The sequence below is a fragment of the Styela clava genome, chromosome 14 (assembly GCF_964204865.1).
Source record: "Styela clava chromosome 14, kaStyClav1.hap1.2, whole genome shotgun sequence".
Lineage (NCBI taxonomy): Eukaryota > Metazoa > Chordata > Ascidiacea > Stolidobranchia > Styelidae > Styela > Styela clava.
The window spans coordinates 1,514,022-1,531,262 of record NC_135263.1 but is presented as its reverse complement, the minus strand read 5'-3'; the positions used below and the strand labels follow the sequence as shown (position 1 = coordinate 1,531,262).

Sequence of the window (17,241 nt, the reverse complement as noted above, 5' to 3'; positions counted from 1 at the left end):
ATTTAGACCCTCAAGACCAGAGTCGGCCAACCTTTTTGGCCGACGGGCCATATTTAGTTTACTATTAATTGCGCGGGCCACTTAACATGGTAATTATATTCTAGTTTTGCTACACTGACTAAAAGTTTATGAAAAAACAAACAAAACCCTTGCACCAAACTTTCTCAATAATAAGAACAATAAAAAAACGAAGATACAGTAAAGTCAACAAAGCTTTTTCTACACGTAGACATTTTAGTGTGAAGTTTGGCACTGTTTTACGATATTGTTTCGATAAGTTTGTCAATATTCGCTGAAAAGGACGATGTAGCAATGCGAAGCGAATTTTCCATATGACTGTCAGAAATTAGTGATCTCAGAGGGAATTTGACATGGTTCATCTGTGAAAAAACTTGCTTGTACGAGTACATGCTGCCAAATTATTATGAGGTCATTAAAACTGCCATTCTGCCCAAGTGTGTAAGCTACTATTTATGTATCGATTTCTTCCAGTTGGGTATGGCACTCATGGCTCGTTTGAAAGAGCTAGCAGAGCGCATTTCAGGAAAATAAACAAATTGTTTGTATCAAATCTTCATATTAACTACATCCCTCGAAAAATAAAAGTTTTACTCAAATTTTTTTTTATTTCGAAAATACGGCGCGGGCCACTTGAAACTCCTCGACGGGCCACATGTGGCCCGCGGGCCATGGGTTGGACGACCCTGCCCAAGACTCTTGTAAACCCCCTGACCCGCTAGCAGTTACGTTCTAACTTGGCAATCAGAAATTAGTTTAGAGCCGTGTTCTGAGCGAAGGCACGTAACAAATATAAAAGTGCAGCCGAAAATTGGCTTGCATCACTTATGTCACTGAATTGACTAGTGTTATGGCTATAGCTGAAATAGCGAAGTTGAATGATGTGCTTGGCAGTCTAAATTATTATCTGGCTTTCTATCTTTTTGGTCGGGAATATATGCTGACAATATAGGCATCATAGAAAATTAAAAATCAAATGCGGATTCTATTAGCATGGGATGACTATGTCTGATAACTATGTGTTTGCACAATAAAAGTGTTTGTTTTGTATTGCACTGCTTACCTATTCTTGGCACTATTATGGCCCGCGAACAATGAAAAAATAAATTTGTGGCCCGCGAAGTGGACAACCTTGGATCACCCTGATCTAAAACGTAGTGACACATATTGGCAGCGCATATCGTAAATCAACTTGCTTATTATGTGTCGAATAAGCGTCAAAAATACATTTCAACTGTCTTACATACTTTAATAATATATCGCAATTACAAAATGCAAGGCAATTTTCGGGTGCACTTTTATTTTGTGAGTTTTAACTGCTATTGATGGGTAAACCAAACTTTGATGATATGATATAGAAAAATGCTTTGTTTTTTTAATTTCAAAAGGGGGTTTCCGACCCGCAACCCCCTCTGGGTACACCCCTGAAAGTTTAATATTACATATCAGTTGCTTCTTGCACGAAGCCTTGTTCTGAAAACTAGCGAAAAAAAATCGCAACCCGAAAACTCTTCGACACAGCGGATGATCATCCATGCCACAGCGGAACTATTTAATTAGGGATTTGAATAATTAATATGCAAATTAGGTCAACTTACTTATTACGTCATGGAGAGTATCAAAAATAATCTAGTACGTAAGACATTCTTCAATAAGATTATTTGCGCATTAAGAAGGCTCTAGGGCGCATGTGAACAAACTACGGCATGTGAACAAACTACGGCCCGCAAACCAAATCCGGCCTGTTGGGTAATTCAATCTGGCCCGCCTGATGCTTCAACAAACAAACTAAAACCAAATTTTGATGTTTAAGCTAAAAATAACTCGAGGAATTTGTTGAGATTGCGATTAAATTTAGTTTCGACACGAGGCTTATTGTTTTCCATCTTTGCTTTGTAACACTGTAAATATTGTTCATAAAATGTGCTTTTTACGTCGCACTTTCATGGCCCGCCAGTCTGGGTGGGTAATTTTTTTTTGGCTCTTGGTCCAAAATCATTGTTCACCCCTGCTTTAGGGCAATTATAGAAACTTGCCTTGGTGAAACATATTTAATTAATAAAAAATATTTACGATTCATTCAGAACTCTCCCTCTTAGTAATTACGCTCTCAAGAACCTAATATCGCCTCCTTGAAACTTAATTTAGCGAAAAAAACATTTTGCAATTAGGCAGAATTTTTCACGCATGATTGAACTTTTTAATCATTCTACTGCTGACCGATCGATAAACTTCTAATTCAAAGGTTATTCGGGGTTCAATACTCAGATTCATGAATCATGGCGCGTGGAGCATAAATCATTTGAAATTTGCGACAGAACATCAGTTTCTTTATTTTTATTAGTAGAGAAAGAGAGAGATTTATATATTTTTTGGTCAATTAAAAAAAAAAAATGGTAATAATAATTATACAATGAAAATTATACAAAATATGCAAGTCAATTCGGTATAGACTGGAGGAAGCGATACGACCATAAGGTCATCAAAGTCAGCTCTCCCCAAATTCACTATCAAGATTCACAGTTGGTGTATATAAACTATGCATCATCTGATCTGTTTGTCACACAAAACATTTATTTTTAATATATACGTTGATAATAAGACACAAATTCAAAAAGTTTGGGCGTTGATTCTTGAGAAAGAAAATTATATATATATATATATACACGAATTGTTGAATTCGGGCGTTGAAGCTTGAAAAATAAAAATATACAGCGGGAACTCGGATTTAAACTTGAAGAGAAATTGGGCGAGACTAACTCTCAATTCTTACTCAATACCGTTACGCTAGTGAATCCGTATGCGTATATTGCAAGGATGCTGTTGCAGAAATAAAATTGTCTGAATAACTACTTGTCTGAAGAAATCTGATTCTGGTCAGACAAAACGTAACAGAAATACATTTGTGTTAGTGTGCAGCAGGACTTGCATACTCGCTACCGCAGCTCTGATTACCCTTCATGGGCTTGCAGGTTCGAATCCCATGCGGGATGATCATGTGCGAGAGGATTGCTGGACTCCTCGCTACGGCTTCCTCCACTATCAAGTCCATGCTTCCGGAAAAAAAATGTCGCAGAAATAAAATTGTTGTAAACTACTTGTCTGAAGAAGTCTGATTCTGGTCAGACAAAACGTAACAGAAATCATTTGTGTTAGTGTGCAGCAGGACTTGCATAGTTTATTATTATTATTATTCATATACATATGGCATCAAACCTCTAAAAGGCATGGTCCGTCCTGACTGGTAGCCAAACGGGATAACGGCTGAAAACACTTTTACTAACTTACAGAAACATAATAGTGCAATGCGCCTAGATACCTGAGCAACCATGGCCTAAAGCAGACATGAGCAAACTACGACCCGCGGGCCAAATCCGATCCGTTGGGTAATTCAATCTGGCCCGCCTGATTCTGCCTCAACAAAACTAAAACCAAATTTTGCTGTTTTAGCAAAAAATAGCTCAAGGAACTTGTTGGGGTTGCGGTTAAATTTAGTTTTGGCACGAGGCTTATCGTATTTCAATTTTGCTTTTGTAACACTGTAAATACTGTTCATAAAATGCAACTTTTACTCCACACCTACATGGGCCGCCGGTTTAGATGTGCAAAAGTTTGGGCTGCTGATCTGGAAACCTTGCCTACCCCTGGTCTAAAGTATACACTAAAAGTCAACGGAATGAATTTTTCAGCTAAACGAGCTGAAAGTGCTCACTGACTTGCCATGATAGTGTAGTACGCCTAAATGCCATTCGACGCCGCCTTTCGCTGAACCTATTCTGCAAATGAATTTCAATGTCCAGAGTCGCTTAATTTTCACATTCCCTTAGGAGTTGCGAACGCCTTGATCATTGGAAAAATAATAAACAAACAAAAGTTATTCAATTTTCGACGCGGTAACATATCGACCGTTGCCAGATTTGACACTTGGGAAATCGAAATCTCATTCATGGCAATTTGTTTTAAGCCTTTTCCGATTAATTAACAGAACAGAGCGGAAATCATCGAGATTGATCGACTTCCCAGGTTAAAGGTTAAAATTACAATAAAAATGATGATCGTCTCGTGTAGGGAAACATTAGAACCCCAGCAAAGAAACGGTAAACCACTAAACTTTTTTTGCATCATTTACCCCTTTAGCGAACAAGATTTACCCCCAATATATCCATTGGTGATCATTTATTTAAAATTCGTCAAGCGAAGTATGAGACTTTAGACGCAAAGTTTCTCTATCTCTCCCTTTTCTTACCCCATCTTGTCTGCGAGAGTGGGGTTCAGTAAAGAAAGAGCGGTTAAGAAGAGAGTATTGAGGCAGGAGAGTGACGGGAGGAAGTAAGAATGGAAGTTGGAAAGAATTTGACACAATATTTCTCGTAACTAAATAAGTAAATAGACGCAGATTTTGTTCATTCCGAATCGTTTTCACAGTAACGGAATTAACCCCTAAGAATGACGAAATTTACCTACACGGGTAAATTGACCCTAGGTTAAGAAGTGAGTGCCATAAACCGATGATTTCTATACAAGGAGCAAATGTTTAAATTTTTGGATGTGAAGGGTTTCAAAAGGCGCGGAATAGGAGTGGGAACCACTAGATTAAGTGTTAAAAAACGTCCCCATAATCGCTGATCACCGTGTGTCCCCGGTAGGGCTGGGCATTTAAAAATCGAATAGTAAATTATTCGAATCGGTTCAGATGATAATTCCGAATCGCCGCCATTTTGTTTCGAGGTACAACACTCACTCATTTTTTTGTGAAGTCCCATTTTCAAAATGCAATTCTGACATATGACTCTTTACTTCCGAGTGGGTTATTAATGAAACATGTTTTTCTTATTGTGTGTGACAATTCGGCGAACTGACTGAATAATAGATTCTATGTTTTCAGTAATTTATGGGACTGGAGGACCTATTACAATAAGAAAGTCACATTCAATGCAAGTATTCGATTCAAAAAAATATTCGATTCAATTCTGAAATCAAAAATACACACCCTTAATAATAATAATATGTGTAGTGAACGTTTCTGTTTGAAGCGAAAATCTTTCATTCCAATACTACCTATATATTATATTACATAATATACCTCTTACAATAAAAAAAAATTCACATACAAGTGGAAATCTTACAAGTATTCGAGAATCGAAAAAAATATTCGATTCGATTCTGAAATCATCGAGTATTCGAAAATGCCCATCCTAAGTCACAGTTATTCTCAAACGACGTGACATCCAAAGGCGGGTCAACTAAAATTTCCTTTGGACCACGTTTTTTTTTAAATAATTAAAAAAATGAAAAATGTCCCAACAACCACATGATAGCAAAATGAACACTTCGTGTCCAATAATCGATAGGAAATTGAAAATTACGCACAACAGTATGGATGATCGATATCAATTTCAGGAAGTAATCAATCAAATTTCGACACCCACTAGGGGGCGATCAAGTGGAAAATGTATCCCACGGGAATTTTCAGCAATCAATGCCATCAGGCCGGAGCTAATTGGTTTATTATGTCGAATTAAAAAAGAGCAAAAATTGGTACACTTGTAGTATGCGAACCAAGATGGCGGACATCGGAACGTAGTATGTGTAGCAGATTAGGCCATAGGTACAAATACCACGAGAGTGACTTGGCCAGTCTATAGAACTAAAATACGGAAATTGGAATAATATTATGGCCTAACCCTAACCTGGTACACATACTACGTTCGGTGTCCGCCATTTTTGGTTCGCATATTCCAGGAGTACCTAAAAGGATCGAATATATGACTAAGCCTAATGTAAGTGAATTATGCCACAAAAAAGTGTTAGGAGGCAAAGGCGTAACCAATGAGGGGAGATTCGATGGTCCGATCACCCCCTCCACCCTTTTTGAAATGGAAAAAAAGACATTTCTCTGTATCATACAAATCAATTTTTGGTATATTGAAACGCTTTTCAGACCTTTAAGTCTCTTAAAAACCCACGCTCTCCCACTGCTGGGCCACATTAATATTTCGAGGAAGGCCACAGAACAATTAAAAATTGCTAGTTTTATTTATGTCACAATAGTCAATTTTGATTGTAGCAGCAATCAATGACGATGCTGTTTTCTGCTACTGAGAGTTATAAACGTTTAAGTGTTTATTTTCGCAGAAAGATCTTGATTTTTCTTGTAGTTTTCCCCATACAATAAAAAGTTGATGGGCCACAATAATTTTTGGGCAGCAAAAACGGACCACAACAAAAAAAAGGTTGAGAACCACTGTGCTAGACGTTACTACGGTCTAATTTGACGATTAGAAATTTCAAAACACATTTCTGGCTACAACCCTGTTACCAGGAATCGGGTCCGGTATAGGACTAGAAATGACTGACTCCATTATTCCTGAAAATGATTTAAATAAGCTCTGGTCATTCCCACTAGTCTAACCACAAACCAAACTAATCCCAAATTTTGATGTTTTAGCTAAAAATAGCTCAAGGAATTTGTTAAGATTGCGATTAAATTCAGTTTTGCATAAGATATGTATTTATTCATATAAGGTATATATTTATTTTGTAGAGTTATCAAAATACAGACGAACGGGGTATTCCACCTTTTCAACTGGGTTACCCGAAGCCAAGGCGCTTCTGCCGTGAAAAAATAGTTCGCTGATTTTGAAGATGACCTAGCTGCCCATGTGGTTTCAATGAAAAGTGTTGAACAACGTGCTGTGATAGAAACAATATGTTCCCCAGCTGTTTGTTTTAGTGAGGGTGTTCCCAAATTGAAGAAGATGGTAGATATTTTGTTATTAGTGATAAAACTATAAAAATGTGTTATGTATGCGGCATAGGAAAATAAATGGATAAAAACAACCTGCGTTACTGCCACTGCGTTAGTATATTTTCCTGGTGCGTTTAGCGTTGTCAAAATGATTCCATTGGTGTATTTTTATGATTAGTCAAACGCTCGAACAGCCAACTATTACGTCATAACCACTTGAAATTTACACCCACTAAAACAAAAAGACGAGTTCCAACACGCATCCATATATTTTATTCACCTGTAGATATGATATGCGTAAATTGCCCATCTGTACAATGATTAATAAAATTATGTTCTATTCATACCCCAAGAGAGGTAAGCCGATAAGACGTTTTTTGGGTACTCCCGTAGTATGTGAACCAAAATGACGGACACCGGAACGTAGTAGGTATGTGTACCAGGTTAGGATTAAGTCATAATTTTAAATACAAATACTACGGGAGTCACTTGACTTTTACAACAAATATAATACAAACATAATATAAATATACAAATATATTTACAAATATAATTATAGTCAACAACAACAATGTTTTAGAATTCTTTTATTCTATTGCAAAGCGTATTTCCGAAGGTAGATAGAGGGTGCGATGAGCAAGCAAAATAAATTTTAGGAGGGGTGTTCACTCGTCTATAGGGGGTATAGGGTAATCACTGTAACTCACATATATCAGGTATGGAAATTGTTACGATATGATTTACATATTTTTTCGGGGAGAAGAAAGCCGATAAGACGGATTGATTTAAACGCAAACCACGACCTCACGTCTGAATGTTCAGCGCAATGAATTTTAGGAGTCGCAAAAAGTACACTAATTTTGAACAAAGTACTATACCTAATGTACTTTTTCAGACGTTTGATTCGAAATAATATTATCGAATTTAGTGTAAATCTTGAATCTCACAATTTCGAGACAATACATAGGATCAGAGAAGCGGCGCGCTTGCATAACAATGCCGCATAATTCAGTGATGTAAATCTGTATGAATGTGAGTGTTGTTTTTGTGATGTCAGCTACCAAAACTGATGTAAGATTCATGTAAGACTTGAGCGATTCAAGTCAAGACGATCAGGAAACTGATGAATCCCACCTAACTGAATTTCTTCGAAATAATTTGACATAAAAAATGATTCAAGGCGAAGGCGTTCAATTGCTTATTAATGTTCGCCAATGTACGTATGTACACACCAGTCATAGAATGACGTAGTGAAAACAAAAACCGCCTCGCATTTTAGTTCTTATAAAAATAAGCAGAGTTTAAGCTTACAGGGCAGATTAAGGAATACTCTGAGTAGAGTCGATGGCGCTCCAGAAGTGTGTGTACCAATATGGAGGCAACTAATTTTGTTCGCCTATTTTACATCAAGTTGTGTAAAGGGACTGAAACCTATGGGCAGGGGGATATTCACTTGGCTAACACAAACAGTCCCTGAACTCGTGATAGAACTAAAATAAGGAAAATCAGAATAAAATTATGACCTAATCTGGTACTGGTACACACACTACGGGAGTGCAGATTAAGGAATACTGAGTGGAGTCGATACCTTTAAGTTTAAAGTACCGGACGCCCTCGAAACGAAGATTTTTGTTGCCAGAGCAATATCAGACGCTGTCGAAACGTACATATTCTCAATTGCATTTCCGCGCGAGTCATACAGCGTTTTTCTTTTCTTAATCGTGTCCTAAATTTTTACTCAAAAGTCAACACATATAATGTCTTGATAATATACATTTAATGTGACTTCTGATGCTTGTATGTTGTCGCTACGAGCCTTAAACGATTGCTCACGTGCAACACATGTTGAATCCACAATACTCATCGCCTTTTTTAGGCATCTCCGCAGTGCTTCAAATTATATTAAAAATAAACAGTACAAACGGACAGAAGGCTTTTCTTCATTGCTCCGCAACTTTATCGCTTCATGATGTCACAAAATATGTTCTAGAATCCCTAAGTTTTGTCACAATGTCTGTCTGACACTCTTCGGACATAACATAAATAGGCGCTGAGCGGAGCGCTTGTTCGCAAACGTATTAGCAAATGTTCTGTCAAATTTAGCTATAACTATTTAGCTTAAAATCGAGTGACAATAGTAAACTTAGTCTTGGAATATCAGATTTTTCTGAGAGCCGTCACTAAAAGAGCGATATATGGCTCGCGAGACAGGGGTTCACGATCACTGCAGTAAAGTATTGGACGTTTTTGGAACGCGAATTTTTATATCAGATCTCGGACGTCTTCGAACCCTCAAATTTTTGTATCCTGTAAGTGTAAAATATTGGATGCCCGCCAAACGAAGATTATTTTTGTCAGCGCGAAATCGGACGCCATCGAAACGCGAATTTTCTATCTGATTTCAGCCGTCCTCGAACACTCAAATTTTCGTAACCAGTTAAATATTGGACGTCGTAGAAACGCAGATTTTCGCCTCATGATCTGTAAAATACGGTACTTACAGGAAGACTTTAAAATTATTCGCTAAACCTAGGTTAGCACTACGTTATGGATAAAGAGAATGACAACTCTGAAGACAGCCATCATTACGCTTATCCGACTGTTGTGTTCAAAAAACCGGAGTCAAAAGAAAATGTACAAAAACCGGTGAATCAGTATGAGAATATTCCAGGGCCCAAGGAAGACCACACAAAGAAAAAAGGTGGGTCAACAAATATCCGGATGCTCATTCCGGATTTATTATCCAGACTTAAAAATGACTCATACTCCGGAAAAGTTAAATTTTGAATATGAAAGTTGGGCTTATGAATGCCTTTTTAAATGTTTGGACATAAACCCGGACTCTTCTCTGACCTTCCTGCAACCGGATTGAAAAACGACTTTTTTCTCTTTTTCTTTGAGACCTTTTGTTGGGATCATTTTGTTGTTATTATTATTATGTCCTTGTTGTTCTTGTTAGTATTTTTTCGGGGCTCCCGAAGTATGCGAACCAAGATGGCGGACATCGGAATGTAATATGTGTACTAGGTTAGGGTTGGGCCATAATTTTAGGTATAAATACTACGGGAGGCTCTTGGCCTATTATTATTATTGCCTAATCCTAACCTGTTACCCTTGTTACGTTCCGATGTTCGCCATCTTGGTTCGCATACTTCGGGAGCACCATTTTTTCTACTATTGTTGTGAAAAAAAATCGCTTTTCTCATTATCTACTGGACGAATTTCTTCAGTGGTTAAACATTGTATTTTTCTGCTAGGCTATTACTTTTATTATTCAAAATTTTCTGTGGCTTCTATGCGAATCGTTTTTTGTGTAATGACATCATCAAAACATACATACAAGTGGCGGTTTCGTATTCGCGTTGGTCGCAAAGATTGCCGTTCGGGTTAGGGTGACCATACGTCCTCTTCATGGAGGATTTGTCCACCTTTTTCGTTACAAAATTTACGTCCTCCGAGGACGCTCTAAAATGTCAAAATGTCCTCTTTTTCACGGGATTAAATATTTAAAATTTTGCTAGGATTCAATCAACAGTTTTGAAGGTGTTGAGAAAATTTTAAAGTCAGTAGAGACTTGTAAACATCATTATACATATGACAAGCAATGCATTGCGTAGTGACAGCATACACACGGGGTTCCGAGTCTAATTAAATGCATACTTGTTATGCTTACTCGTTTATGACGTAAAATCGTTTCGTTCTACAAATATGTTTTAAATCATTTCACCTTGTACAATTTAAAGTAAAGTTTCGATTTTGGCAGAAAATTACGTCAGTATGCTCATTGCTCAGTTGATTATGCCGAATAGAAAAACCCTAGTATTGGTAGTCTTCTGTGACTGATTATATACCCTTTAATACTTTGCCTTGGTTTCGTGCCCATTTATTTGAGCATCGTTCTCTTGTTTTTTCAGTGAAGAATCTTCGTCAACTCTCGAGTGAAGAAGGACCAAGCAAGTCCCAGGACCAGAATAATAATGCTGTTTGGATCATGTATGTTGCAATAGTCATCGGACTGGTGTTCACCGCCATTACATTTCTTGTTCTGTTACAAGAAAAAGAAAAGTTGAGACAAGATTTAACAGGTACCATGTTTGACGTAATTGTACCAATATGGAGGTAACTAATTTTATTCGCCTACTTTACATCAAGTTGTGTAACGAGACTGGAATCTATGGGCAGGGGAATATTCACTTGGCTAACATAGGCTGTCCCCGAACTCGTAATAGAAACTAAAATAAGGAAAATCGGAATAAAATTATGGCCTAACCCTAACCTAAACAGCGCTCCAGAAGTGTGTGTATCAATATGGAGGTAACTAATTTTGTTTGCCTATTTTACATCAAGTTGTGTAAAGGGACTGGAACCTATGGGCAGGGGGTACATGCACTTGGCTAACACAGACAGTCCCCGAACTCGTAATAGAAACTAAAATAAGGAAATGGGGGATGTTCTAAAATTAGGGGGTGATAATTATTTTGCTACCAGCGATAAAACTATTTGTAACTTTTTATAAAAGTATTTGTGATGTGGGCTGTTGGAAGTTTATGGGATTATTCATAACCTACAGGGGAAATCACTGTCATTACACATAGCGCCTAACAGCATGACATTGTCCTCATTTTTTCGTTTATCTTGTTTCATTTTAACAGAAACGGAACGACGATTGAACAAGAGTGAAGTGAACCTGCGAGGGGGTAATTTTTATTTTTTTGTAGTTCATAACAAAAATCCCTTTCGGGGCTTCATTGCACTAAGCTCGTGATTAGGCTTTGGCATTTCGAATCGAATAGCAAATTATTCGTTACTCCTAAAGTATGTGAACCAAGATGGCGGAAACTGGAACGTAGTATGTGTACCAGGTTAGAGTTAGGCCATAATTTCCGGTACAAATACTACGGGAGTCATTTGCCTAGTCCCTGAACTCGTAATAAAACTAAAATAAAAAATAATTGGAATAAAATTATGGCCTAACCCCAACCTGGTACACATACTACGTTCCGGTGTCCGCCATCTTGGTTCACATACTTCGGAAGTACCACGATATTTTCCTAACAACAACGAGAAAATGAATTCTAATAACAACAACATGATAATAACAAAACGATCCAAAGGTGCACTTCGTGCGCAATAAGTCTCTCCACCCAACTGTACTTTTGGGGCTCCCGAAGTATGCGAACCAAGATGGTGGACATCGGAATGTAATATGTGTACTAGGTTAGGGTTAGGCCATAATTTTAGGTATTAATACTACGGGAGGCTCTTGGCTAGTCTTCGAACTGATAATATGACTAAAATAAGGAAAATTGGAAAAAAATTATCGCCTAACCCTAACCTGTTACCCATGTTACGTTCCGATGTCCGCCATCTTGGTTCGCATACTTCGGGAGCACCGTACTTTTTCATCGAAACTTTCAAACCAGCGAATTTCTTATTCTTCTTTACAGAGATAGCTTTGCTTCAGAAGCAAATTCTCAATGTAGCAGGCGAGATGTCAAGACAAGGACGAAATATAGGAAACTTACAAAACTCATCCAGTGAAAATAAAAAAAGTTGGTAACCGTTGGGTACTTGTTTTATATCAATTTTACGGTCTACCGTTATCTATCCGTATATACCGTGCAAAAATAATAACTTGTAAGTATATATATATTATTTCCCGGTCGAATAACTGCTAAAATCAAGAACATTTTACTCTTTTTTAAAAGTTTGATTCTAAAATACCGATATGGTGGTGTCTAAACCTTGCCCTTTCGGTTGACAAATTAGATACAAAATGGCGGCAATAGAAATTTTATAGCCTGACAGTTCAAATATTTAGTTAGTTACTATTCGAAATGCCCAGTCCTATTCTCAGGGTCGTAGCCAAGAATTTTCAAAAGGGGGGTTCTGAAATTTAGGTGTGTACGAAATGTCGCACAACCTGAAAATAGTATGTATGCCAGGTGAGGGTTCAGGTTGTGCGTCATCTTGGTACGGATATTTTCGGATCGCCGGAATTTGTAATTGCCAAGTTTGACAGCAACAGGTGGTCTGGCCGGAGGCCGCAGAACGCGAGTTTCTAAGAGAACTGATGTTTTGAAAATTGCGATGTGTGGTACAGAATGTTTCTAGAAATCGAAACTGAATATGTCAGGATTTGCCAGGAATAAGGGCATCAAATGGAAATTGCGGACTGAATCGATGCTTCCCTGAGCATCGACTTCCTTGTTTACTTCGGGGCATTGGCTAATCAGCAAGATGCAAAGAGTGACGTGTTTCGCATGCGCTCAGACACTTTTCTCGCTCAGACTGATTTTCAGGCATCGTTGACTCGTCGTAAACATTACCTCGTTTTCGCGTTTTTGAAATCTATTCGTTAATTTTTAGTTCTGTTTCGGATATTTAAATGTAAATCAAATAATTCAATGATCACTTTGTCTTCTCAGAAGTTTCAGTTTAACTGCAGTAATAAAAAATTAGTGTAGAAATAGCTGCAATAGACTGGGCTAAAATTCCCGGTACTTTTAAAAAACAGATTGTTGAATGCTATGAATCAAAATAATGGTTTGAAGCAAAATACTCCATTTTACAGGCGCCAACTCGCAAAACCACTCTTTAAATAAGCACCGAAAATTTTGCGATGGTAAAGTATAGGAAGAAATTTACGGGGGTCAAAGGTCGGGGAAAGGTCCATAAATGGCTTTATTCAGTCACAATCACGTCGCTTCTACTTGACGGCATCCGGAGCCATAGAGTTTTATGCGCTTATTCGCCGCGTGGCAAGTCGCGCCTATTAGTCGTCGTTTTTACACATTCCAAAAAACGGGGGTCCCTCCCCCCCCCTGCCTAGTCTCAACACGATCGAATAATATTTTTCGAATCGTTCCAAATGATAATTTCGTATCAATGCCATCTTTCTTTCTGCCGAATGTCGAGGTGCATCGCTCAGTTTTTTAAATATTTGAGCCATATTTTTATAATGCAATTGTGACATATGACTTTTTCCTTTTTAACGAGTTTTTGATGAAACATGTTTCTAATTATGTGCGAACACTCCGCTAACTGTCTGAGTGATGGATTCAGTGTTTTCAGTAATTTATGTGTATAAAGGACCCATTACAGTTAAAAAAGGTGGTTACATTTACAAATCTTCCAAGTATTTGAGATTCAATTCGAAAAAAATTCGATTCGATTCTGAAATCATCAGGTATCCAAAATACCCAGCCAGACTAGTGGGGCACCAAGTGTGTGCCGAAGTCCAGAACGTTCATTAGAATTTTTATTGAAAATTAATATGTACTAATTATATTCTAGATATCTCATCTCTGGAGCAAACATACAAACGCCAAAACAGCGAAATTCTCGCGATGAAGGCAAATCTCAATAAAGCAGGTAAACATTATTTTTTTAGTTGGAGATAGGAAGATCCACTCTTTATCCTAGTAGTACATTTGCGACAAAACTGCTTGCGCGAACCAATGAACTTGTGCGAATTTTTCAACTAAAGCTTTCTTTTAAAAAAAAATCTTTATTTTTCAGCGTTTTAAAAGATATTTATTTTGCCTTGTGTAAGGTCAAGGCTTCCCAAACTGGGGGCTTAAACTGGGGGGGAGGAGGAAGGTCAACGAAATTTAGGAGTCGCAAAGAATGCACCAATCTCACACTAAGTATATATCGGATGTACTTTTTTCAGACTTTTGATCCGAAACACAATCATTAAAACTAGTGCAAAACATAAATCTTACGATTTCGAAAGAATACATGGGATCAGAAAGTCTTTCCATATACACAACAAATTAAAATATTTCCACGATGCAAAATTTTAATCGAATTGACATTTTAGCGGGACACTTGAAATTTCGAGTTTTTGCATATTTTGTTGATATAAACTGCCAGAGGATCTTATGCTTAATGGGGGGAATATGAGAGTTGTTAAGGGACAAACTAAATCACTTGGCGATCAAATATTCTCACAATGCAAAATTTTAATTAAAATCAACATTTTAGATTTATAGGGACATTTGAAATTTCGGATTCTTGTTTAGCTGGGTAAAACCTAAGTAGTGACAAGGGCCACACCAAATGACATGACGGGCCGGTTGTGGCCCTCGGGCTACCCACAAGTTCAAAGGTCGAAACTAGGGCTGCGCATTTCGAATCGAATATTCGAATCGAATAGTAAATTATTCGAATCGGTTCAGAGCTAAATTTCGAATCGCCGCCATCTTGTTTTTATATTTCCGTTAATGGTCGAGGTGAATTCCCCATTTTTTTTTCATCGGAGTCATATTTATTCAACGAAATTCTAACATATGACTATTTTCTGTAGTGAGGTATTGATAAAACGTGTTTGTTATTCTGTGTGAACGCTCAGTAATCTATCTGAGTGATTTATTCTATGTCTTCAGTAATTCATTTGTTGAGAGGACCAATTATACTATAATAAAGTCGGTTACAATTATAAGTATTCGAGATTCGATTCGAAAAAATTGTTCGATTCGATTCTGAAATCACAAGGTATTCGAAAATGCCCAGCCCTAGTCGAAACCCTTAAAATAATCAGTAGCCTCCTATGTCAACATAGTTGATTGTACAGAGCCTCGTTCTGGGCAAACACATACGCTCTCTAAATCATAAAATATATTCCAGCAATCCCAGTCGCTTCGGTGAGATTGATTACTGATGCAGGGGCGACATCTACCGTTCAAGGAAGAGTTGAAATCTTACATCAAGGAATTTGGGGAAATATTTGTACCGATGACTTTTCAAATGAGGACGCCAGGGTATCATTTTAACGAAAATTGTATATTTACTAGTGCTTGGGCCTCCAATTGGCTCGCCATCTCACTTCTGATCACCCTTATGGGTCCGCAGGTTCGAATCCCATGGGGGGATAGCCTGTGCGATAGGATTGATGGCTTCCTTGCCGTCGCTAGTCGTTTGCTACTTCCTCCACCATCAAGTCCAAGTATTTGAAAACAAATAACTGCCTAACTAATCCCATACCCGACATGGACGAGAGACCGTGGTTCGTCATATGATTGGGCCGCCTTGTGGGCTTTCATTTCCCCCGGTATAAATATGTAAATTCTGATCCTAAACCAAATTTTAGTTGTAATTAGTATAATTTAGACGTTTGGGGTTTCAGCAAGGCAACTGCAAGGCCGTGTGTCGATGTCTGCATGCCTTGAGTCTTGTTACGATATATATTTATAGTAAACAAGAGAGCTATGCTCAAATATATGGACACGTAGCGCCACCCAGTGGCAATAATTTTGATGACGTCATAGCGAAAAAAAAAGTAATAGCCTTCTGGAGAAAAATCTTTAAAAAAATCTTTATCTTTAACCACTGAAAATATCAAAGCAATTGGTCGAGTATTCGAAGAGAAAAGCGATTTTTTAAAAATGGAGACGGAGACAAATAACAATAACAATAACAACAAAATTTTGAAACGATCGTTATGGCCACTAAACGTGTCCAAAAATGATATTTTATATTCAGGTGATTTGCAGAATGCTTGGGTACACGGATGCGGGTGGTCGCACTGGGAATAATTACCGCGTGGGATCAACTGCAAAATTCTGGCTGAATCGTCTTCTCTGCACTGGCCAGGAATCTAATATTGGACTATGCCCCCACGGTGGATGGAATTGGAAAAATTGCATAAATGCGGTTTCTGTTCATTGCTAGGAAGATAATAAATAGTCATAGATGTGGACGGAGTCTAACTCAGGTTAAGTTGTTTATTACGAGACCGGACTCGAAATTTTTTTTTCAAATGACCTATTCTTCTATATCAATGTTTGTATTATTCCATTTTCCACTATTTTTGAGTGACCAAACTTTTGTAAAATCTCGCAATCCAAGATATGCTAAAATGCTTTTATAGGCAAATAATATAGCAATGTAAAACAATGATTCTTACATAACATTTATTCTACCAGTAATACCTTAGGAGTGTGAAAGCCGTGTGTGTTAGCCATTAGAGAATTTTTGAAATCTTGACGTGGCTTTACTTAGCAGACTAGAGGCGGTCAACTTTTTAATCTGTGACCTTGATTCATGGCTCCGCAGAGTGGCGCATCGTGCTAAGCGTTAGGAATACGCTCGCCATGCACCTCTGATTAATTTTGAATCTTAAGCGGGAATACTCGTAGTTAAATGCGAAAGGATTGCTGGACTCCATTTTGGTTGGCTGTCGATCATGGCTTCCACCACCATCAAGTCCATGCATCTGAAACACATACCTGACTAACAGGTATCCGGACGAGGAACCGTGGTTCGCAATATGATTAAGCCGTATTATTGACTTTCCTCTCCTCTGAGATAATACATAAATCATATTCAAAGTTTCCCAATAGTTTCAGTTTTTGCACGTAATGTATCACTATAATTTCATTACATTTTCAATAAAACTTTTTCTTTGTTATTTGTTCATCGCTCTTAAAATATTTCTGTTTTCAGTATTTCTTGCATTATATTTAAAAAAA

General features: G+C 37.7%; 1 protein-coding gene across 1 annotated transcript; it reads left to right on the top strand.

The window, feature by feature from the left end:
* The first annotated feature begins 9,255 nt into the window (after positions 1–9,255).
* On the top strand, positions 9,256–17,241 carry LOC120328528 (uncharacterized). The gene is made up of 7 exons (XM_078119976.1): positions 9,256–9,467; positions 10,681–10,851; positions 11,419–11,463; positions 12,214–12,318; positions 14,063–14,140; positions 15,398–15,531; positions 16,253–17,241. Exons 1-7 carry the CDS (start codon positions 9,314–9,316, stop codon positions 16,439–16,441), a joined length of 876 nt encoding a protein of 291 aa, XP_077976102.1. The 5' UTR covers positions 9,256–9,313; the 3' UTR covers positions 16,442–17,241.

Coding starts and splice junctions, on each gene's coding strand:
- LOC120328528 (XM_078119976.1), top strand. CDS start 9,314: ATGGATAAAGAGAATGACAACTCTGAAGACAGCCATCATTACGCTTAT. Junction 14,141..15,397: donor GGCAAATCTCAATAAAGCAG/GTAAACATTATT, acceptor AATATATTCCAG/CAATCCCAGTCGCTTCGGTG. Junction 15,532..16,252: donor TTTCAAATGAGGACGCCAGG/GTATCATTTTAA, acceptor TTTTATATTCAG/GTGATTTGCAGAATGCTTGG.